The 22,858-nt window shown below is 38.6% G+C and overlaps 2 protein-coding genes across 9 annotated transcripts in view; both read right to left on the bottom strand.

The window, feature by feature from the left end:
- Positions 1-497, bottom strand: part of LOC126635357 (pancreatic alpha-amylase) — a 41,625-nt gene extending 41,128 nt beyond the window's left edge. For 6 of the 7 annotated variants that reach the window (XR_007627678.1, XR_007627677.1, XR_007627679.1 and 3 more), the window contains exon 1: positions 373-497. The gene's annotated coding sequence lies outside the window, so the exon portion shown is untranslated. The remainder of the gene's footprint in view (positions 1-372) is intronic. The other variant, XM_050306494.1, reaches the window with a different exon arrangement.
- RNPC3 (RNA binding region (RNP1, RRM) containing 3) lies at positions 214-14,320 on the bottom strand. 2 transcript variants are annotated; one of them, XM_050306501.1, is made up of 15 exons: positions 14,030-14,320; positions 13,007-13,054; positions 11,760-11,878; positions 11,077-11,157; positions 10,221-10,332; positions 9,689-9,757; positions 8,926-9,074; positions 7,939-8,064; positions 7,020-7,156; positions 6,103-6,264; positions 5,842-5,936; positions 5,704-5,762; positions 5,056-5,188; positions 4,087-4,159; positions 214-1,408 (listed from the first exon to the last, which is right to left on the bottom strand). In XM_050306501.1, exons 1-14 carry the CDS (start codon positions 14,318-14,320, stop codon positions 4,100-4,102), a joined length of 1,641 nt encoding a protein of 546 aa, XP_050162458.1. In that variant the 3' UTR covers positions 214-1,408; positions 4,087-4,099. The 2 variants fall into 2 exon arrangements, with proteins under 2 accessions (XP_050162458.1, XP_050162459.1); XM_050306502.1 differs by having other exon boundaries at positions 214-449.
- Positions 14,321-22,858: the final 8,538 nt, after the last annotated feature.

Genomic DNA, 22,858 nt, shown 5'->3' with positions numbered 1-22,858 from the left:
TTTTTAATTACTTCAGTCTCACTATTGACATTTTTCAAGATGCAGATGAACAGTGAAAGTTAATTACTGAGGAAAAGCAGTGCCTATTTCACAGTACAAATCCATGCTGGTGCACTCACTAGTCCTTCCATTGGCTCCAAGACAGGAAAAAGATCCGTCAAAATCAAAAACCACACAATAAAAGCCAAAATGAAGAGAGAAAGGCAAACCAAAGAGAAAGGCAATAATTTATTAGATTTCACAAGCAAACTAACATACATTTATCATGTAAGTCTTGTGACACTTTAAAGATGTGGAATCTTTAAGATGAGAAAATTTATAGTCTGCCAATTTATAGTCTGCCTTAAATACTTTAGAAATGCTACTACGCACAGTTCAAGAGTCCTGATGATTACACTGCTTCTTCCCCCAGCTTGGCAATACTTGAAAGAGATGGAACACAAAGGGACCTGGAACATCACAAAGGCATGTTAAAAGTGAGAACAACCAGTAAACAGCAGCGTTATACTTTGTTTGGACAACGAAACTGAAAGATGTTAAAGTATTTTAAAAAGTGCTTAATATCTGAAAAAAAAATGACTTAATAGATGCAGGCTGTATTAATTTTATATTGCAGAAAGTTAAATAGTAAGGTAGTATGAAACCCACAAGAAAATTAAAAGTCACTGGCAACAACACTACTTCAGTGCAGAGAACAATCTAAAAAAAAAACCAACAAAAAGGTAGCAGTGATTAATAGTTGAGCTTAGTTCAACTTCAAATACTTCATTGCAAGATATTATTATTCTTTATTCAAAAAAGACAAAATAAGGAATGTATAAACTGAATCAACTACAGACTGTTTCTCATATACCAGGACAACAATAATCATCAAATGATCTAAATACCTGTCAACCCCTTAATATTAAGAATTGCTTTGCAACATATTTTAGCCAACATATTAATATATTTATATATTAATGGTCCATATAATGATCCAGATAAATAATATTTATTTTAAGAAAAACAAAGTGACACCCTCAGTGTGAGCTCAGCACAGCTCCACATACATCAGCTTGTTTGAGCTAGAACTGTTCCACTAAGGAATAGGACCACGAATTAGTAAGGTATATGACCTCTGAGAAAAAGGTGGAGGCCACCTTTTAAGACTAAGAACCTTTAATGTGTCTATTCATAAAACACAGAAAACTCAGTGATTTCTTTTTTCCCCCTGAAAAAGCACCTTTAGCTTTTCAAAATTACCAGATTAGCTCAAGCTTTAAACATGTAAACTCCTCCCCACACCTACTCTACACGAAAACTTCGATGTAGTTGAGTGCTAAAGGAAACATTGCACAAAAAAAGGATACAACAAGAAAGGATACACTCTGCATGACAGTATTACTGCAGTATTTACGCAGGAATGTTTCTAAAGAAGAACAGCAGAATGTGGTTTAATTTTACTTGATTCTCAGTATTGCATACACATAACTTTATGCTACCTATCAAAAGCAAATATGCCTGTTGGATAAAATACAGTTCTGACACCTTATGAGATTTAATGAGGGCTGATGGATCCACCAACACTAAACTCCATATTCAAAAGCAAATACATTTTTTCGTAACTGGAACTACTAGGACACCAGCAGATTTTTCTGTTTATTACTTCTCCTTCAAGTCTTTGCCATTTTACAGACTCACTTTTTTTTTTTCCCCCCCATCAGGTCCAAAACCCAATCACGTTTCCATTTAATGCTGGCTTTCAAGTCACTTCTTCCAAAGAAGAAGCTGGAGAAGTCTCAGCATCAGTTTCTTCTACATAACCTTTCTCCCCAAAAGTTGTATTTTAGCTACAGGAAAAACAGTCACCCCAAATACTAACTGAACTTTTCGCCAGTCAATCAAGAAAGACATTTCAGCCAGCAAGGACTTAGTAGTACTATTTTTATAAACCATATGTATTATCTTCTCCACAAAGGATAAAATCTCTATAGAGAACATACTAAAAAAAAAATTTAACCCCCCCTCAAAAACCAAATAAAAACCCCTATGAAACACAAAACCAAACTCAGACTTCTATAATGGAGTTTTGCATCATAAATCAGCATCCACCAGAAAATTCCAGTAGGAAAAGGAAAACAGTCATGTAGAAATAGGGTTCCATTTTATCATTAGTTGGGAAATCAAACAAATATTTTTAACTAAACCTCTTGGATCCTCACAGATCTGTATCACTGTAAACATTCTGTGATTGCTGCACACAAACAGTCAAGCTAAGGGAGAAGTTCTGCCCATGGCACATTAAACCAGTGACACCTGCAAGGTGGCAATTCAGGGAAGACTTTCAGGTGCACAAATGAGTCTTGCATAAGTATGTTTTTGTTCACTCTAAAAAACACTTCTGAGTTGACCATCAACATAATTAATAACCAAGTAAGCACTTTTTTATTTTTTTCATGTAATTCAAGTATTTAGCATGTTTAGTGAATTCAGAATTAATGTACAAAATCAGTTGAAAAGACATGGAATTCTTAAAAAGAATAGAAGTGCTCAGGCTTCATCTACCAGGCTTTCCAACAGATAAAATGTTTCAAGTTTCTTTTTGTATATAAAGACACTTAGTAATCTTCTTATTAGATGACAGATAAAATAATATAAATACAAGTTTTTTGGTTAACAAGACAGGAGTAAGAAACAAGACTGAAACACAGTCTCATCAACACTTGTTCCTAATAAGATACTTTAGCCAAGGCTCATTTCTGTTTTCAGTGACCAATACAGAAGAAGGCCTGTAAAAAAATTATCTTTAATTTGACAAAATACAGATTTTGCAAATCACAATCAATTATACAAAATAGGAACTTCTAAGAGCAAGTAGTATCTCAGATATGAGGGAAACAAGCTAAAACATAATCTGATTAAGAAATTCTTAGACAATGGATACAACAAGGAACCTACAATTAAAGTAACTGTTCTGAACAGAACTACTACCCTCACAATAACCATTCTGTGGGCTCTCCAACCTATTTGTAAAAATCAAAACCAACTGTTCACATCCTTTATTTCAAACTTCAGGTTTTCTTCAAAGTAACAAGGATCAAACCTCCAGATTAAAAACACATCATGGATTAAGTAGAATGCTTCATAAGCACTCAGCCTAAGATTTGAGTTCATTTTGTCCAAAGTGGTGGCATAACCAGAGCAATCCCCAACTGTAACCAGTGATTAAATTCAATGCCCTTTAAATCTGAGCTAGTTGATCAGAGGGTGCAGATTGAGAACTAAGTGCTTCTTATTCTTGCATCAGTTACTTCACATGATAATTTGAGAGTTCACTATGCAAGTGTTTTCAGGTCATGAAAGCCCTCACAGTTAGAGCTGATTTCGCTTGAATTAAAAGGAAATAGAGTAAGCAGCAGTGAAGTAAAGCTACATGATAAGAAATAACAGCAATTACTTTCTGCTATAAGTTACTTTCCCATCATGTTATGATGGGATAATAATGCCAAAAATCAGGACCTATGCATTCCACAAAGGAAGTCTTGATCAATGCAGCATTAAGCAGCACATTCTGACAGAAGATTCTTCACTAATTCAGACAAGTTTAAAGGATGCTGCAACAGCACTAAGTTAGCAAAGCCAAAGGTCCTTTACAACTAGCAGAAGTTTGTTGCTGGGGCCAGTTCTTCAGCATCACTTTGCTCCTTCCTTACCGTTGTATAGAGGCAACTCTTTTCAATACCAAAATCCTGGAAGATTACTGAAAGGTAAGTGGCCCAGATCAACAGAATTATTGTCCTCAGCTCCCCAGATTAAAGATTAGAGAAATGATAGGTAACCTTTGATATTAGTATCAGTGAAGGTCAGTCTCCCAAGTTCTTAAACAGGAAGAAGCAACATGTTAAATTTACACCAACTATATACCTTGCACTCTGTTTTTGTGATGTAAGCACACATTTAAGAAAAGAAAATTGTATGGAACATTTCCCACTATTCCTAAAGAAGCCATTAAAGAGGTATTAAATAAAAACAAACAAACACACATGTTAACAAAAAAAAATCCCAGCCTAATTATTTTGGTTTTATTTTCAGGCAGAGAGTCCGTACCTTGTGCAGAGTTCTACTTTTTCCTTTTCCCTTCATTGGCATCCTGTTTTGGTCTAGCTGAACGAGCAAATTGCTGGGATTCTGTTAAGGACTACAAGTGTCTGTGATATGTAGAAGCCAATCAAGAAGAAAAAAAAAAAAAGATTACTTCTGCAAATTACAGTCTAGAAAGTGACCTTTACCTGTGAATCAATTCTACTGCAGTATAAACATTATAACAATAGCACCCATTAGTCAAAGGTTAGGACCTCACCGTTACACACTACTAAAGTTATTAGAGAGACTGTCCAAGAGCTTGCAATACCAAGTAAATCAGGAGAACTAACTGGAAATAGGTTTGGTGCAGAGTAACTACAGCAGGATAAATGCTTGATATCTACAGTCTTCCATCCCAGCGTGTTAATTCTGTGACTTTGATGTCTCAGAATTTGGGAGGGAAAAAAAAGTAAAAGGAACAGCAGTTGGGACAAATGTGAATACAAAGAAATAAAACAAACTATGAAAAATTTAAGTAAAAATAAGAAAGGACTTACAGACAAAAACCAGTGCCACATAATCAAAAAGTGACAGTTCCAGCTGGAGACCCAGTGTTAACAGAGACAACTGACCCCAACAGGAACACTTCTTATGTTCTTAGTTCTGTAAACATAGGCCTAACCAAGTCAAAAAGCTTGTATTTAATTTAAATACAGTGGTCGTACAAGCTAACTTATTTTTTGTATTACCTTTGCAGGATCAGAGTTAAGACCAGAGAATCCTATTGTCTTACATAATCACCTTTACTTTCCTATTTTAGAAGAGGTGCCTCTATTTTTTTTCAGCTACCATAAAACTAACAATAGTACACCGTGTTATGCTGATTGGTTTTCTTAAGGTATTTCCTCTTCTGTAGAACACTCTGACAGCAAAACAAGAGAGTGACAGACAGTTTACAAAGAATATAATGTAAATGTTTGAAGAAAAGGATACAACCACCATGGGTTTTTCAAATAAGACATATCCATTTGCTTCTTTTAGTGCTTTAGCAGCTGCTTTTTCATTAGGAAGTCCAATGAAGGCCTGTCCCTTCATACGGCCTTCTTTCATCAAACGTATATCAAACCTAGAGGCAAAAATGCAGAATTGGGAATTACTCACATTTCACAAAACTTTCATATTTCACAGTAAAATGATTCTCATGCAGCAAATTGGAGAAATGGGAGCAAAGCCTACAAGCAGGAATGATGCCCTTGGAGACCATTTTGCCTGGGGGAACCATTTACTAAAAAGTAACATCAGACTGCAGGATGGTAAATTGGTGTGCAGTACTACTGAACAGGACACGTGCAAAATGACCAGATACACACAGTCACCTACACTGTTCATTCTGAGTCACTCAGCCAACAAACAGTAAATTTTGCAACAAAAAAAAGGGCAAAATAGTAGGGTTTTCAGACACTGTTCCTAAAATAATTCTATTTCTGTACTTGTGATAAATGAAGATTTTCAGATGAAAAGTATTTTTTCTTTATGCAGAAAGATAAAAAAAGACGACTAGTTCTAAAATCACAATTTTCACCAGTATCATAAAAGATAACATAAGAAGCTTAAATCTAACCAAGTACTAAATGAACTCACATATTTCGTTCCACTTCTGATTGGAAGTCAACGTATCTTCCAAAAATGAACTTCAGATCCTGAAATTAAAATGTAGGTATAAGAGAAAAGCTAAGAAAAACCCTTTTGGATAAATATTTAATTTGCTTATTTACCTACCTTTTCCTGGACTTGTTTAGCTAAATTCTTCACATATATCCTGCAATTTGGATCACCTGGCTCATAGTTTTTGAAAACAGAAAATTTCTCCATTTCTTAAAAAAGACAAAAAATAAAGAATGTTTTAGCTCATTTACCTTGCATATTTACTCAGTATAAAATAATTTAATATATCATCAATTAAGAAAGGAAATACTTATTTAAACTATTTGTTTCAAGAAATCAAAAAGGCATTAATAGATAACACATTCTCAGTTATACCTTCTCTAGAAAGTCTATTTTTTTCTAGATCCTTTCTAGAAATAAATTCTGATGGTATTTCATCATCTTCCTCTTCAGTTTCCATTTTATCATTTGAGCTAGGAGCTGGGAAAATCCTTCCAAAGCCTGTGTTATTGATTTCTTCTGTGGCTGCAGAAACATCTGAAATTTCAAACACATTATTTAAGTGGTTTATATGTTTATTCACAAGAGGATCAAAAGCAAGCAAAAGAAGTATCCATCCTTTCAGTAATATTTTAGTATAGTAGATTTTGTAAAGCAATTTGAACACATCCTTTAAAAAATGAGTCTTAATCTGGTTTGACAAAAGCATCTGCTCTATATAGTCCTATAAACCCCAATAAACTACAAACAAAAGCCACGGCACATGACAGTTAGCATAAAGCAAGCCTTCCTGCTCAAGCCTGTATCCGTTTCAATGGTTTATCTAATTTTCGTTTTTAAAAAAAGAATATTAGTTTAAAGTACTAAGAAACACAGACTGACCATAACCCTATAAAAAAAACATCACATCTCATTGCTATTATCACTATTATAGCAGATACACCACAGAGAAGGACTTGGCAATCACTTGGATGCTGCTCTCTAAGAGCTGGAAAAGGAAAATCTGAAATTAATCTGACATATTCATTTACACTATAAAATACTGAGAATGCACTTGTAACATTTGCTAAAAACATCTTAACATTTAAAAGGCAGTGCAATTTACTGTAAACCTACAGAGCACATAGGAGAGAAAGAGACCTTTAAAAAACAGCAAATGCAAACAAGACACAACTTGGTGTTGAAAGCTCCAGTACAGAAGAAAAGAATTTCCTGGCCTAATTTCAGCACCTTTCTACACCCTGAACCCAGATGATTTTAATATTAAATACATTTGAAGTAGGGAGTCTTACCATTTTTTTCTTCTTTCTCTGAGTTTATCTGAAGAACAGCTGGGATGTCAGTACTAATATGAAACTCAATTTTTTTATGACCTACGTGCTGCGGCTGCTCAAAGACATCTGAAGGTGACAGTGTAGGGTGCAAATTACTGTTTAAAACAACAACATGTTAATTAACGATTCAGACACTGATGAATGCATAGTCAAATATAAGATTTCTTCCAGATGTATTTTATGCCGTTGTTTACCACCAATACCTGTGCTCTCCATTTCATAAATCTCACCCAACACAGTTCAAGTGGATCAGAACACAAATACAGTAGGTATGGTTGGTAGTGGGAGCAAAATCCAAGAATCACATCCCACATTACAATACAGACAGGCATTTTAAAAAAATATAGCAAATCACTCGGAGGAAGCAGATGGCTATTAGGAAAAATGCATTCACAATCACTCATCACCACATAGAAATACTACACTGGTGACCACAGAACTGCAGTTCCAAAAACCAAACTTATTTTAAAACAAATCCAGTATCATATTATAATTATAACTTTTTATTTTAAAAAGTATTCCAAAAAATAGACCCAGATTGCTTCTGTCACAGCTGTGATACAGAATTAGTTATCTTTTTTATGAAAAGGAATTTTTATTAGTTTGATAGCAAGAGAAACACAGAGCTTGAACCAGCACACTTTACAGATTAAGGTAGTTAAGATGTTAGTTCAAATCACAGGAAAATTTGGACTTTTTGAGCAATAAAACCAAGCATGAGGATAAGGGAAGACCATCTCCAGTACCAAATTAGCTATCAGTAAAGAATGCTTGTTTTAAAACAGCAACTCTAAAGCAAACATGACACAGGGAACACAGTTTAGTAAAAGGAGTAATCTTCTGAAAAAGTGAAAAAAGCCACAGAAAAAATACAAACCTGTGGGGAGTACACACAGGAACATTCAGTAAGTCTTTAATTCTTTGCTTTTTTCTAACACCACGTCTCTTCGTGTTTATTGGTCTCTTAGGCTGAAGGGTTGCTAATTCCATCAACTTGGTCATTCTATTTTAGCAAAAAACAAACAAACAAACAAAACCCACAAACAAACAAACAAAGTAGTTTACAGTTTATTTGAAAATACTCATGAAAACCCCTCCCCTCTCCTTAAAGCCCTTGAAACAGAACTTTTCAGAACATGGTTATAATAACTGTAAATGAGGTCAGTGATGCCCTTCCTTCCCCATGCAAGCTCCTCATTAGGACACTGAAGCTGTAAGGAAAGCTGTGACACCCCAAACTGAACCTGATTTTATAACACAATTTCCACTCAACAGGAGTGCCTTTTTCCAAATGCATTTATTTTTCTGAATAAAGCACAGTGACTTTCTGATTTACTTTTCAGTTTAAATGTTTGTTTTTGCTTTCTTTTTTTTTTTTAATTTTAGTATTAGTTTAAAGATTAAACAAACCCCACACCTATGATGTAATTCAGTCCCAAAATTGCAAGAGCATCCTCAGCACACAACCTCCAACTATTAATACATGATTTAGGCTGAGTAGTTAATTCAGTAAAGATATGGAATAATGAAGAATTCAGAAAACAAACTAATCACTGCTTCCTTATAACTGCATTGTTTAGTTGGGGGGTTTTTGACATGAGAACAAATGATAAATTCCACACCAAGAGGCTGTTTTCCTTTTCTTACTGCATTTAAAACAGCACTGTCCTTCTGTTATTAAGTTGATCTGGAGTTTCTCCAAGCACCTGGAAAGATTTCTATATACTATCTGCTACATATTATATCCATGTACTGCGAATGTTAAGAGAGACTCCACCATCTGCTGAACTGGAAGCTAGAGAAGTAAAGCCACCCACCACTTTAGGTGAGCCCAGAAGCTTGCAAATGCCTGCAAAACACGCACCTCTCCTTCTCCTCATCATTGTCACTTTCGTATTCCGATTCATCCCCACTAGACAGTTGCTCTTCTTCCTCTTCAGGCAAAGGAGGCTCTTCAGGAGGCAGAGGTGGGATTGGGGGAGGTGGCACAGGCACTGGTAAATACTCTTCATACTAATTATGGGGAAAAAGTTTAAAAAAGTATCTAAACTTTGCAAGAAAAAAAGTGTACCTTGCTTTCCTTTACTTAATAAAAATAGTCAAAGCAACAAATTATAATATGACAGAAAGCATCTTCTCAAAGTATGCCTATAGTGATCTAGATGCTATTTTGGTAAACCACATTACTAATGAAAAACTTTCCACAATCAAAAAGAAAATGTTGCTGCTTTCTGAGGCCCGACAGTGAATGTTTTAATTCTTTTAAGCTGAGGTGATCAGAAACACAGCAGCCATGGTCCTGGGTTTTCACCTTGCACTCAGCTTTAAGGACTTTCCTAAGACGAATATGGTCAAAACATACCTAAGCTCCAAAGCCATCTCAGTTTCTACAGCGAGCCAACAGTTTGAAACATTCTAGTGCTACTGTCAGATGTGTATTTCTTTGTTCTAAGTACGGTCAAAAAGATTTCTTTAGAAGGCCAACAATGCACATTGAACTAGTGAAATGCAGCAGTATTTGCTATCCTCTAGAGATTTCTCCAGCTTTTAGACCTCCTACCATACTGCTGACATTTTAAATTGTGAATCACTTCTACAGTACTTAAAACATATATTTAAGAAGTTACCATGGGAGGGCGAGCAGTAATTGGTCCAAAAGGTGGAGGAAGATTCATTTTATTCATTAGATGAAGGACCTGAAATTATTCAAAATAAGCAAGGTTTCTTTAAACAAATAAGTGACAACAGTTCCTTGCTAGGTGTCATAGCCAGTAACTTCTGGCAGGTGTAACTCAGCAGTTTTAATGTTAATGAACAATGTGAAAGCCCCCACCTGAGATGCAATACTAATGTTAAATAAAAACAACACCCTAAAAAGGCTAATCACAAAAGTAAAGCATCTTCTCAATTGAAATTCCAAGTACTCAAGTCACATCTAATTAGGAACAGCATATCCAGTTAAGTCTTCAGTAAGCTACCTCTGGGTCAATAAAATCTTATTATGTCAACATAGTAAAAAATTAAGATTGATTAACACTATCACAGAAAAAGTAACTTATTTACTATGACAAAAATAATAATTTCTGTGCATAACTGAAAGAGGAAAAATGAGATTTGATTTTTTGTACACTTAATTTTGTTTTCCATTTTTTTACTTACCTGGACATAAAATTTGGGCACGCTTGCCAAGGCATTTGCTATATTTGCTAGAATTGCACTTGAAGGTGGTGGGTACAAATATTTGAGGCAGGAATTGATGGGAAAGGTGAGGCTGAGGAAAAAAATTAAAAACATGACAATTTAACACCACTGCCACTGGTAACACTTAATGATTACTAGAGGCTTAACTATTCATTACATCTAAAGCAACACTGAAATATTATTATTTCCTCTAGAACAGCTTTGGGCCCCTTACATTGTCTTTAACACCAGGGAGTAGTCCCCAGTGCGTGACAGACTTACTGTGCCGGGCACAATGAAAGTATCAACCTAAGCACAGAGCCTAAAGTGCACAGAAACAATCAACACATCCAAACCTGAAAGCACCCAAACTCAAAGCAGACTGTGCCAACATCATAAACTCACTACTCAAGAGTGCTGAATTTATTAGCCTCCAAAAAATTTATTCTTCATGTATGCAAAAATGCCAAGGACAGGGCAGGGGCGGGGGGGAAGAAGCAGCAGCATCCGGAAAACCAAAAATCAGTTTGTATTCTGCTGTTAACACTGGGACAACCCACCCAGCCCTCAGACTCCTCCTGAGAAAACAGTGCTTAGTGCCAGAGGGCTACTGTGCAATCCACAGCTTCTCAGCTCAGAGCACCAGTCACTACTTGACTGTGAGGATTCTAAACTTGAGGAACTGAAACTTCATCTTTATGACAACTCCTACAGCTGTGCCTGTGGAACAGGAGCATACTAGGAAACAAAACTCTTGTCCAACAGTACATAACACATTTCAAAATAACCTGTAACAGAATAAAATAATTAAGACAAATAAAAAAAAAACACTAACCCATGGCTCGGTGCAATTCCATTCTCTATTTTAACACAGCTTGGTTCTACCTTCTCTTCTTCTTTCACTGGTTCTTCTGAACTGAAAATTAATTAATTAATCTTAAATTAAAAGAGGGCAAAATTTAAATGCCTCATAAAATAGGCATTATCTATTAATAAATACAAGAAATAGATTAACATAGGTATTTTTAACATCTTTATCTGTATTACTACAGCCATTATCAATGCTTCAGAATTAATACATGTGGACAATTATAGTAGCCAGTTTTCTAAAATAAGTACTTATGTAGATTTAAGTAAGCCTCCCTATTTTAAAGCACTCCTGACTTAAATCTACTCACAGGAAAAGAATTGAAATGATTTCATGCTGTGCTCTGTTCAGACTGTAAAAATTCAAAGGTATTAATTATTGATTTGTTCACATTCAGAGAGTGGAATAAGTAACTTGAAACCTCTATTACAGTTGTTTTAATTAAACACTATCACATAGCTTTTATCACTTAGTTCCATATTCCAGAGGTAACGACACAGTTCTAATGGGAGGAATGCAGTCATTAACCGTGGATCTGAACCTCCTTGTTAACACTTCTATGTGGTTACAATTTTTCCTTTGAGTTAAAAGGACTACCAAAGTATCATGAGTATGGAATTTCCACAATCATAACTATATTATGCACATACCTTTTACACTTCTCTGACACAGAAGGCTGGCTAAGGACCTGTACACTCTCTTGCTCCTTCGCAAATTCAACAACTAAGGTGTGACCTAAAAGTTTCAGCTGATGCAGCCTTGATAAAGCCTTCAAGTAAATTTTAGTGGAGAAAAGAAAGAAAGGGAAGAGGAAAAACATGAGATTTATTCTAAAGCATAACTGGTTTTCCTTTGGTTGGCAAATTAGCCATAGGGTGCAGTCCCAGCTGCTTTAAGCTAAGTGTGCCACGAGGGACACAGGCAGTCCTGCACTGTCTCTGCCTTCACAGCCCTGCCTTTAGTGCCTCTTTCCTGCTGGCAGAAGAGTCGAGGTTGCACAGCCAGAACCACAGCAGAGTTGGTCATCTGAACACAGCAGCAGGACTGCAGCTTTAGCATGATACTTATTACACAGACTAATATATCTCTGTGACTTCAAGCCTCTTGCTCACGAACTACAAACATGCTGAACTCCCCTAGTAATAACTGGGAATTTTAAGATCAAGATTCTTAATAGTGACACTAGAAATATCCAGCATTCTGCAAGTCCAGAACACAACAGGCTGCTAACAACTGACACAAGTAACCTCGTTCACCAGTGTTCACCTCACACAGTCTTTGTAACTTTTTGAGTACTTCTCTAAACTGTGGCCTAAAAAAATTAGAAGCAATGCAAAAAAAAACCCAACACCAAACACCAGAGCATAAGGGGGAATTCTAGACACAGGTTTTTTAGCAGACTAGTATTTAAAAAGCATTATTAGCATTGCCTTTTGGCATCTAAGTCCCTCACTAATGTGGTAGTTTTCTAATCAAAGTTGGGCATTCAAGGTAGCCTTGAATTGTGTACATCACTAGAGAATTTTATGGCAAATATATAAAATTATGCAGGAAAGAAGAAAATTATATTTGGTTTAGTTTGTATATAAATGCACACACATCCTTGACAGTGCCCTGATCAACCTCAGCTCCTCTAAGTTTGCGATGCTCTATGTGAAAGGTTGGATCACATGACTTCCATAAGCACTTTTCAACCCACCTTCCTTAGGAATCTAGGGAAGTGTTCATTTCATCAAGTCCTGCGAGCAAATCCCGAACCAGAACTCTAATACTACGTTGTGCCGCTTTGTTTTTTCCTAGCACTGAGTACTAGATGACGTGCAAAACATTTTAGAGCACAACTGGCAATCCAGAAAAGAGCTTTGCCAAACCATTCAATAACAAAATCAATACAAACCTTTGCAGCTGCATTTTCACTGGGAAAGGTGGCAAAAGCAGTATGTTTCTAGAAAACAAACAAACAGAAATACTGTATCTAATATAAATATTATACAGCATTCAAAAAGTTGAGATTGCATGTAAAATATACGCCCACAAGAAATCTGTGAGTTCAAGTTTACATATTTGAAAGCTTCCAAGACAGTAGTCACCTAACTCCCACATGGAGCAAACATGGAGGACTAGAAAACATTTTTCTTAAGAATTTAGGAGATGAACCACCTGCAGTCAAAAATCAAGACAAGAGCTCAGCAGTTTGAGGAACACAGGAAAAGGTTTTTTCCTATGAGCAAAACCCATCCTAAACTGCAAGAAAATACACGTGGGTAAAGAGGTCTAATCCTCTTTTCAGACAAGACATTTATTTCAGCACCTCACAGTAGCACCTTTTCATCAAAGCAATTTCTAAAAGTAACACTATTCCTGTTACAAAAGTTGCAACTATTGCTATGCTCTGAACATTTGAATGGTTTCTAACAATTTCCTCTACTTTTTAGGTTTTAAAAGAATGCAAGCTTTTCAAAATAAATCAAAGCTGCACAGAATACACAGTTCATCTCGAATTTATATTTGTTTTAACAAACTGTATTACTTCACATTGCCACTACGTGACTTGGTACCCAAAATTATTATAACAAAGTCAGGATTTTTGTTATCCTATAAAGAAAGCGTGACCCTGACAGATGATGCAGGCATCATTCATCTGCAGCTCTGCAGGAATACAAGGCTCTTTCCAAACAGCATCTGTCAGCAAACAGATACACCCGTGTTTTTGTAACTTGGAAAAAAAAAACCAGAGATTTCTAGAGACACACCTGTGAAAGTGCACCCCTACACCTGCCTGCACTGCTCTTCCCCAGCCCCTCTCTAACAGCCAGCGAGGCCGCAGCCGCGGCCCGGGGCACAGGGGAGGCGGAACGCCGAGCCCGCCGCTCTACCGCCCGGCACACCGGCTCGGCCCTGCCCCGGCCCCGGCCCTCACCAGCCGCCCGTGGTCCGACAGGACGCGCACAGACACCGCCCCGAAGTGCTGCAGCAGATCCTCCTTCTCCGCCGCCGTCAGCTCGGCGGGCAGGTGCCGCACCAGCAGCGTCCGCCCGCGCCGCCGAGACACGCCGGGGTGCGGCGGGACAGCTCCCGGCCCCGGGACACCGCCGGGGAGCGGCCCCGGGACAGCCCCTGGCCCCGGGACACCGCCGGGGAGCGGCGGGAGCGGCCCCGGGGCACCGCCCGGCCCCCCCAGCCGCAGCTCTCCACAGCCCGGCGCCGCCATCGCAGCGCGACTGCCGCGCAGGGGCAAATCGCGCGAGAGCAGAGGCGGGGCCTGAGGCCTCAAGTCTCGCGAGACTGACGCAGCCCCGGGAGGTGGTGGGAGGGGTTCGCGGCGGGGCGGGAAGGGGAGTTGGCGGTCGGGGTGGTTCGTGCGGTCAAGTACATGGTGTGCCCCTCGCATACACGGTGTGCCCCACTCACGTCCCAAAGGGTGTCCCTCATAGATACAGCGTGCCGGACTCACGTCCCAAAGGGTGCCCCTCACACACACGGCGTGCCCCACTCACGTCCCAAAGGGTGCCCCTCAACACAGTGTGCCCTGGCCGCGTCCCAAAGGATGCCTCATAGCGAGATAAAACCCTCCTCCATCCAACAGTTCAGAGCTTTTCCTCAGACCACATCCTAAGAACTGGTCTCTGCTCAGCCTTTAGCCGAAGACACTTGACGGACCAGCGAGGTTCTGACACCTCACCGGTGTCAGTAGTCATGAAGTGCTGCCCGGGTGTCTGGGCAAGGTGGAGCTTGGCCACAGTGACAACCCGGGACGGGTCCTGCAGCACGAGCAGACAGGACGGAGGCAGATCCCAGCCAGTAACCACTGCATCCACAGGGGCTGCTCCAAACCTGCCTTGCTTCGGAGGGCAAGCGTTGTGATCTCAAAAAGGGGGGAATCCCCAACCCTGACTGATGAAATCTCAGGTTTTACCCCATCTCATTAGCTGTTTGCTGGCTGGCAAAAGCATCACCTGGCTGTGTCACTGTTGCCATTGGCCGTGGGTCCCACAGAGCCATTAGCCCGATGCCGCTGTGCAGAGCCTGCAGGCCCCGCGCTGGGGGGCACTGAAGCCACCACAGGGAAAACATGTTTGGAAGGCTGTGCAGTGTACCTGCTGAACAGGGGAATGGCTGCTGCTTGTAGCTTTCAATAGAAAAAAACAAGCCCTTCAGTCTATAAAGACCTCAAGGCCCCTTCTGTTTCTTGAAGAGTCATGACGGACCTGGCACCATATGTGCAGTACACCTGGAGGGTCTTAGGCCGTGCTTACTTCATGACTGAACACTGGCAATTTGGGAAAAGATCTGGCCACTGTGGGTGGTCACAGGGGTCTCATTCAGTACATCAGATGACAGTCCAAACTCATCCAAATGAGTTCGGGAAGGAGCTGGCTGAAAAACAATCTTTAAAAAGGATCTAGGAGAAAAGCAGAAATGTAGGAGCAATTGGTTACAGGATCCATTAATGCATTTTTGTTGCTGTCATTAGGATAAGCTGGGAAATACCTATGAACTTGGAAACAGGTGGAATAATTAACATACTGCACAAACAGAGCAGTGTACTTTCTCGATAACACCAGCAGTACTGGTTTTTCTAAGACTGTTAAAACTTTAAAAGTAACACTGACCAGCCTAGCCAGTTCTGTGTGTGACTTGTGGTTTGTATAAACTCCAGAAGACTTTCTGGGATATGCTGGTCAACATGCAATTGTAGCAGATGGGAGGATGAGGATTGCAAAAGCAAGTCTGTGGTGGCTGTTCTGCAGCATCCTGTTTAAATTGGCCTGACTTTGCGTTCACTCATGGGTAATGACTTCAGACAACTTTTTATGCAGCAGGTCTGTGAAAATTGTAGGCAAACCAAACTTCCCTGTTTCCCTTCTAGTTCTCTAGGTACATTCCAATTATTAATCTGCACATCATTCACCAGATGGTGAAACAATTATATAACTTCAAATATATTTTCCTTTCAGAACTAAGAAACGCTCTTCTCAGTTCCGCTCAGAAAAGGCTGAGAAAAATATGTACTTTTTAGTTACACTCAACAAGGGACAAGAAAAATTTCACTTGAAATAATTCTGATATCTGATGACTGTTCATCCCACCTTTCCCTCCTAGCACAGAATCCCCCCCAAAGAAAGATAAAAACTCTTTTGAAGTCTCTTCACTCTGACAGACCAGGCTGCTGAAGCTGAACATCTCTAAAGCAGAGGTTTAACATAGTATCGTGCGAGTCAAGGTGATAAAAATGTGCATGTGATTTTTCTAAATGCAAAAAAAAAAAAAAAAATTGCCCTTTCTCTTCCCCTAATGTCAACAGGCAACATAGATGACTAATATGTTATCTTCTTTTTGCTTTCCAAGATGTTAAATTTGTAGATTCTTGAACAATAGAGTTCTTCAACGCCAATGCATCATGTTTTTGTGTTGAAATTCACAGTTAAGTTCTTTGCTTATACACAGGGAAATTTCAAAGGAAGTGTTTTAGTAATACTAGTATGAGTCAGAACTACAGACTCATTCAGGTTAGAAAGGAAAGAGATCCTTTTGCAGCAATCTGTAGTCTAGTCTTCTACTCAAAGCAGGGTCAGCACTAAAATCCAACCACATCACTCAGGACTTTCTCCAGCCTGGTCTCAAAAGGCCCTAAGGGTGAAGATTCTACAGCCTGCACAGGCAAGCTTTTGCATTCCTTAATTAACTTCTTAGTGATTTTCTTTTCTCTCCTTTTATCCATTTGGAACTCACAGTATTTATATAAATGTGTTGTAACTCCATAAAGAAAAAATTTGGTAAGAAATACAAGTTTGAAAAAAAAAAAAGTGAAGACAGCCAGCTTTGCAGAACACTCGGATGTTTTGCACACCACTCGTTACCCACCCACATAAAGCTGTCTAATAGTGACATCAGATCACAGTGGCCAGGGGCAGATATGGTTATCCAAAGTAACAGAAGTCCAACTGAGCCTGTCCTTTACAGTTGTTTATGAAAGCAGCAAATTAGTGCCACACTGAATGATACACAGATTTATTTAAATCTATAAAAAAATATGTAATGGCCCACTTGAAAGAGATAAGTTTTCTTTTGGATGGTGTGAGTTAGCGAGTTCACAGATTTTTGAAAAGTACTTATCTGCATCATTAAGCAGGAAAAAGTGAGCATTATTTTGAAAGCAGCAACGCTACTGTTTCTTGCAGAAATTAAGATACACAAAAACACTGTTATATCATCATCCAAATACAGTGAGACCAGAAAGAAGCTAAATGTTGAAGAAAAGAAAAGCTGTAGTGTGGGATTTTTTATTTTTTTTTACTGTGCCTGTAGGTATTTTCTCTTATATATTCCAGTTGGTTGGACACAAGGAAGCTCTGAGTGAGGGGACATGTAGCTGCATTAGCATGAAGATAAGCCCAAGGCTTGTTTTACATTCTTTACAAAATACTGCATACCCATGTACTTAAATGAATCTGTGAGGGCAACCTAACATATTGGAACTCTCTTGTTTGGCTAGGACCAGACAAACCACGAGAAGCAGAGTTTTAAATGGCCCCCAAACCGGTAACACAATCCACAGATTAAATAACATTGTATAATGGGGTCACATTCTTTCATTAATGGAATTGCATATTAGAGTTAGCACTACAGAAAGACTGTACAATTGAATTTACTGACTCTTCTGCTTTTGTGTTCATCCTTTACTGACACAAGAAAAAACCCTTTCAGATTACAACAGCAGAAACTCCAAATAACCTTAATTCAAGTTTCTTCTCCCAGAAAGAAAAGTATGGACTTTTAATGCAATTTGAGAGGCTGTCAACAAAGGCTTTTTTAAAGAAAACAATCTCTTCACTAAAGGGAGGAAAAAAATGCTTTCCTCAGTTATTTTTTTCAAATGATACAGTTGTTTTTCTTGGGTGGGTTTTTTTTTCTGCTTTAATGAAACACATGAAAGACTTTTGTTACTCTCTATCCATTCTGTACATTATTCAAACTACGGCCACTGGAATTCCAGTATCAGAATAAGGAAAGCATTGTCCCTGCGCACTGAAAAACCTCAGCAGAAAGTTGTAGTAATTCCTTTATTATTTAAACAAAGTTCCCAGAGTTTTTTCTAACAGTGGGGCTATTTTGCCTTTCTTTCCCTATGCAATTGTGTTCTGATTGCTTTTTCTCTAAGCCTTTGTTTGAACAAAAAATTTTGTAACAGCATCTGCATGTTTAAGCATGTTTTGCAGCAGAGGTGTAAGAAACCATTTACTGTAACTGTTTCTCTGTATTATAAAGTGCCACGTTTTAACAGTGAAGTGTCAATCAAAACAAATTACTTTTCACTCAATATGTCCAGGGGAAAAGCTACATGCTGCATCTCATCATTTCCAAAGTTCTCAGGTTACATGTGCAATGCTAAGGTGACGAATTTCGTGGCCTAATGCAAGTGTCAACAACCTTTCAGGTGAAAGCAGAAAATACACCTCTGCACAAGCTGAGTGCCTGGCGTTTTTACCCACAAGGAATGAGGTTCAAGACCAACACATTCTTGTGTGTTATACTTCTGTGTAAGACATTTAGTGTCTTTTTTCCACCTAGCACAATCAATATTTTATATGCAACTACAACTTCATTCTAGGTCATTGGACCATGATTTTTCAGCCATGCTGCCTTATATTGAAAGGAAGAGCTTGCACAATCAGCTCTATCCTACCATTCTATGAGTAACTGACATTTTCAGCAAGCCGTTTGACACCACAAGATCTGGAAATTGCAATCCGCAGTTTCCCCTTTTTCTGTCCCCCTGCCCTGTGGAATGATATCTATATGTAAGAAATAATTATAGGTGAGAAATAATAGATAGGAGAGGGGTGAATTTGTTTTACTTCGGAAAGAGGAATGTATAACAAGGAAATGGCTTTTAGAATTGTGGCATCCACAAGAATATAATTTTAGTTCTCCAGAGTTTCAAATTTGGCACTTGTCAAAATTAATTCTTTCACTCTCATCCCATTTTTTTATTCACTATGTTTTCTGCCTTATTTCATAAGTCATTAGAAAAGACTTGTTTTGGCCAATGACTGTGTAGTATAGGACATTTATTTCTTCTGATTAAGAGTTAATTCATCATATAAGATTTGGTGACATTGTTACTCTGACTCAAACATGTTAAAAGTGTTAATATTTGTATACCAAGTGTTTGGCACAAGAAACCAAAGATATTTAAAGCCATAAATAAATTTCCTTGCATCCCAGTGGTATGCTGATATGTGGATTTTCTCAAAATATCAAAAATACTCACTTGTTGAGTATTAGGTGTTCTTCAGGACAGTACCAGTGCTGATTTTGCTGTTTCTGCAATTGCATCTTTTAAAGCAGAACTTCTCAGTTAGTGGACCATGCTGCAGTGTAGATTCTATATGGCTGATAAGTCAATGTATTTCCTCTACTCCTGGGACAAATGTAAAAAAAAAAAGATTAGTGTAATATAACAGCACAGGTTCCATCTTAGCTCTCAAACTCCATTTGAAACATCTGGTCTGTGACTAAACAGTGACTTGCAGAACTGTTTGACTGGTTCTCTGAGCGAAGTCTGCTTTTATTTTCCCTCAATAGGTTCAAAATGCAGGTTACAAACACTGTTGAGCGCTCCAGTTTCTACAAAGCTTCTGCAGCTGCTCTTGTTTGTTGGCATACAATTACAGACAAATTGAGAGGCTGATAAGAATGTCTCCATACACCTCACTGATTTCAAGGCCTCTGCTGTCACGCTAGACCTGTATTTCTGTGTTAGAGTGATAAATATTTCATTCTGTACAGAATAACCAGGTGTTATTAACACGTATAGCCAATCTGATTTTGAGATAAACAAAAGTAAATGAAATTAGGCATAGCCACCTGATAAGGAAAATTGTTGTTACATCTACACAAGTCAAGACAAAGGTCCAGACAGGTCTAGATTAATTCAAGCTAAGCAAGTCTGACATGCCTCAGTTCTTTGCAAACTCAGTGAAGGCCTGTGGCTCTTTATTAGTAATGACAATATTGTATTTAATGGCCTACAGGCTAACATTCTATATTACCAGGTCAGTGTTGTAATTACAACTCTAGATCAAAAATATCGGAGTTATAGGCAGTATTAGATGGTATTCAACCTTAGTTTCCAAAAGATTTTTTTTTCTGCCTGATTGCTTGTGAGCTAGACAAGGCTAGCAAGGCATTTGCTAAGACCTTTGAAAGCCTCAGGCCAAAATGCTTTAGTTACTAAGGTAAAAAAGAAAACCACAAGAGTAGCTTTGAGACACAAATGGCAACACTACCAGGAATTTGATTTTCATGGTGGCAGTTCTGCAACTATCTTCATATTAATATGAATAGCGTGAGGTAACAAAGCAGCCTTAGAAATAAGGTTGCAGAAGGACCACAGCAACTCTGACAAGATAACATCTGTTACTGCTGGAATTGTGTCCATGTTACAAAAGTTTCAGGTGTGGATGAGCTTTATTTTGTTAGGTACTATTGTACCTGTATGTTTTTAGGTGCTATTGTATAGGGTTTGTGTGGCAAGGGGATTACAGGGGTGGCTTCTGTGAGAAACTGTTATGAGTTTCCCCTTCTGGAAGAGCCCGTGTCGGCCGGCTCCAAGGGGAATCTGCTGCTGGCAAAGGCCGAGCCCATCAGCAGCAGTGGTAATGCCTCTGGGATAACCCAGTTAAGTAGGGGGAAAAGTTAGTGCACTAGAGAAATTGCAGATGGAGAGAGGAGTGAGAATATGTGAGAGAAACAGCTCTGCAGACACCAAGGTCGGTGAAGAAGGAGGGATAGGAGATACTCCAGGTGTCAGAGCAGAGATTTCCCTAGAGCCTTTGGAGGACCTCATGCTGGAGCAGGTGGATGCCTGAAGGAGGCTGTGACCCCATGGAGAGCCCAGGCTGGAGCAGGGTCCTGGCAGGACCCGTGGAACCTTGAGAGACGAGCCCAAACTGGAGCAGGTTTGCTGGCACCAACACTGGAGAGTGTGTTCCTGAAGGAAAGGGTGAGCCCTATGGAAATGGTGCTGTGCTGAACCAGCTTGTGAATAACTGCAGCCAGCAGGAATGAGTCACACTGGAGAAGTTAATGGAAGTCTGTCTCCCATGGTAAAGACCCCACACTGGAGCAGGGGAAGAGTGTGAGGAGTCCTGCCCATGAGGAAGAAGGAGCAGCAGAGGCATTGTGTGATGAACTGCCAGCAACCCCCATTCCCCATCCCCCTGCACCACTGGAGGGGAGGAGGTAGAAAAAATCAGGAGTAAAGTTAAGCCTGAGAAGAAGGGAGGTGGGGGGTAAAGCTGTCTTTAAGATAAAGTTTTATTTCTCATTATCCTACTCTGATTTGAATGGCAATAAATTAAAATAACTTCCTAAACTGATTTGTCTGTTTTGCCCGAGACAGTAATTGGTGAGTGATCTCTCCGTGTCCTTATCTCGACCCATGAGTGTTTTGTTACAGTTTCTGTCCCCTGTCCAGCTGGGGAGAGGAGTCATAGAGTGACTTTGGTAGACACCTGGCATCCAGCCAAGGTCAAGCACAGCTACGTCAGCATACACATAACCTCAGAGATCGCAAAATGATTGCTGTGAAAATGATTTTCTGTTAAAAGAGGAAGTTGTTATTTAAAGAAAGCATTAAGTCAAGTAACTGCTTTCCAGACCTTGGCCTAAAATGCTTCCTGAAGCATAAGCAGCCATTTTCTTTATGCTTTTCATTTTTCTGTCTGAATAAAATACCAAAACAATGGATAATTCACTAAGAATTCTCTTTCTCATATATGACCACTAGATGATGCTGTGACCCTTAACTGCAAATTATACTGTACTATTGACATTGTTATTCTTTCATTTTATAGAACTCTGCAGCATATTTACATATGAAAAATTGGTATTTTCTTTCTCTTTCTTACATGCATTGTAGCTGTAACCACAAATAGATCAGGAGTTTTTTACACAAATCCATATATAACAGACATCTTAGCAATAACTCTTTCTGCCAATACTGAGAATTTCACATGATTTTTGCTGCTGTGCATATACATTCTCTGTAGATGCAGATGTGAGCTGCTTTGAGTAAAGACTTTTGCAAAAAGGAGAAAGTGTACTGAGATGCGATTTGATATATTCAATTCAAGTTTATATTTCATTCTGTTTATCTGTCCTATATAATCGGTTAGAATGGTGTTCTTAGTTTCAGGTTTAGAATTTATTTCTCTGTGCCTTAACAGCATCTAAAATTAAGCATCTAGAATTTCCATTTAGCAACTATTTCTAAAAATTTAGGTGATCTAACTTATTTCCATAGACCCTATTTCTGTTTTCTGTTTTCATAAGTCATTTACCATTTTTATTTTAAGTGCAGTGGTTTGATCCACACTGTTGGGTCTCTTAGCCAAGAGCTCTGTTAGACTTTCACAGATTACATCATTTTACTGATGATCTTCACAAAGTGGTTTCAAAAGAACAGCATTCTTTCATGTGAGCTGATTGTTTTTTCACCATTCACCATTTCTATGAACTCCTTCAAAGACTTTTTTATTTCTGCAGCAGTTCTTCTGTCTTCTCATCAGAAATGTTAACACAGTAAATTGATTTCAGCAGACAAAGCCAATATACTCAGCAGCCACCTCCTGCATAGAAGTGCTAAGGGCACAGCTTCATTCAGGTGATCCCCACATGTTAAAAACAGAGAAGGAATGAAAACAGGTTATACAATTCAGAACAGCTTGCAAGCTAGGTCAGT

This window comes from Myiozetetes cayanensis, unplaced genomic scaffold, assembly GCF_022539395.1.
Source record: "Myiozetetes cayanensis isolate MyiCay16 unplaced genomic scaffold, myiCay2020 scf12, whole genome shotgun sequence".
NCBI classification, from domain to species: Eukaryota; Metazoa; Chordata; class Aves; order Passeriformes; family Tyrannidae; genus Myiozetetes; species Myiozetetes cayanensis.
This window is presented reverse-complemented; position numbering and strand designations above follow the sequence as displayed.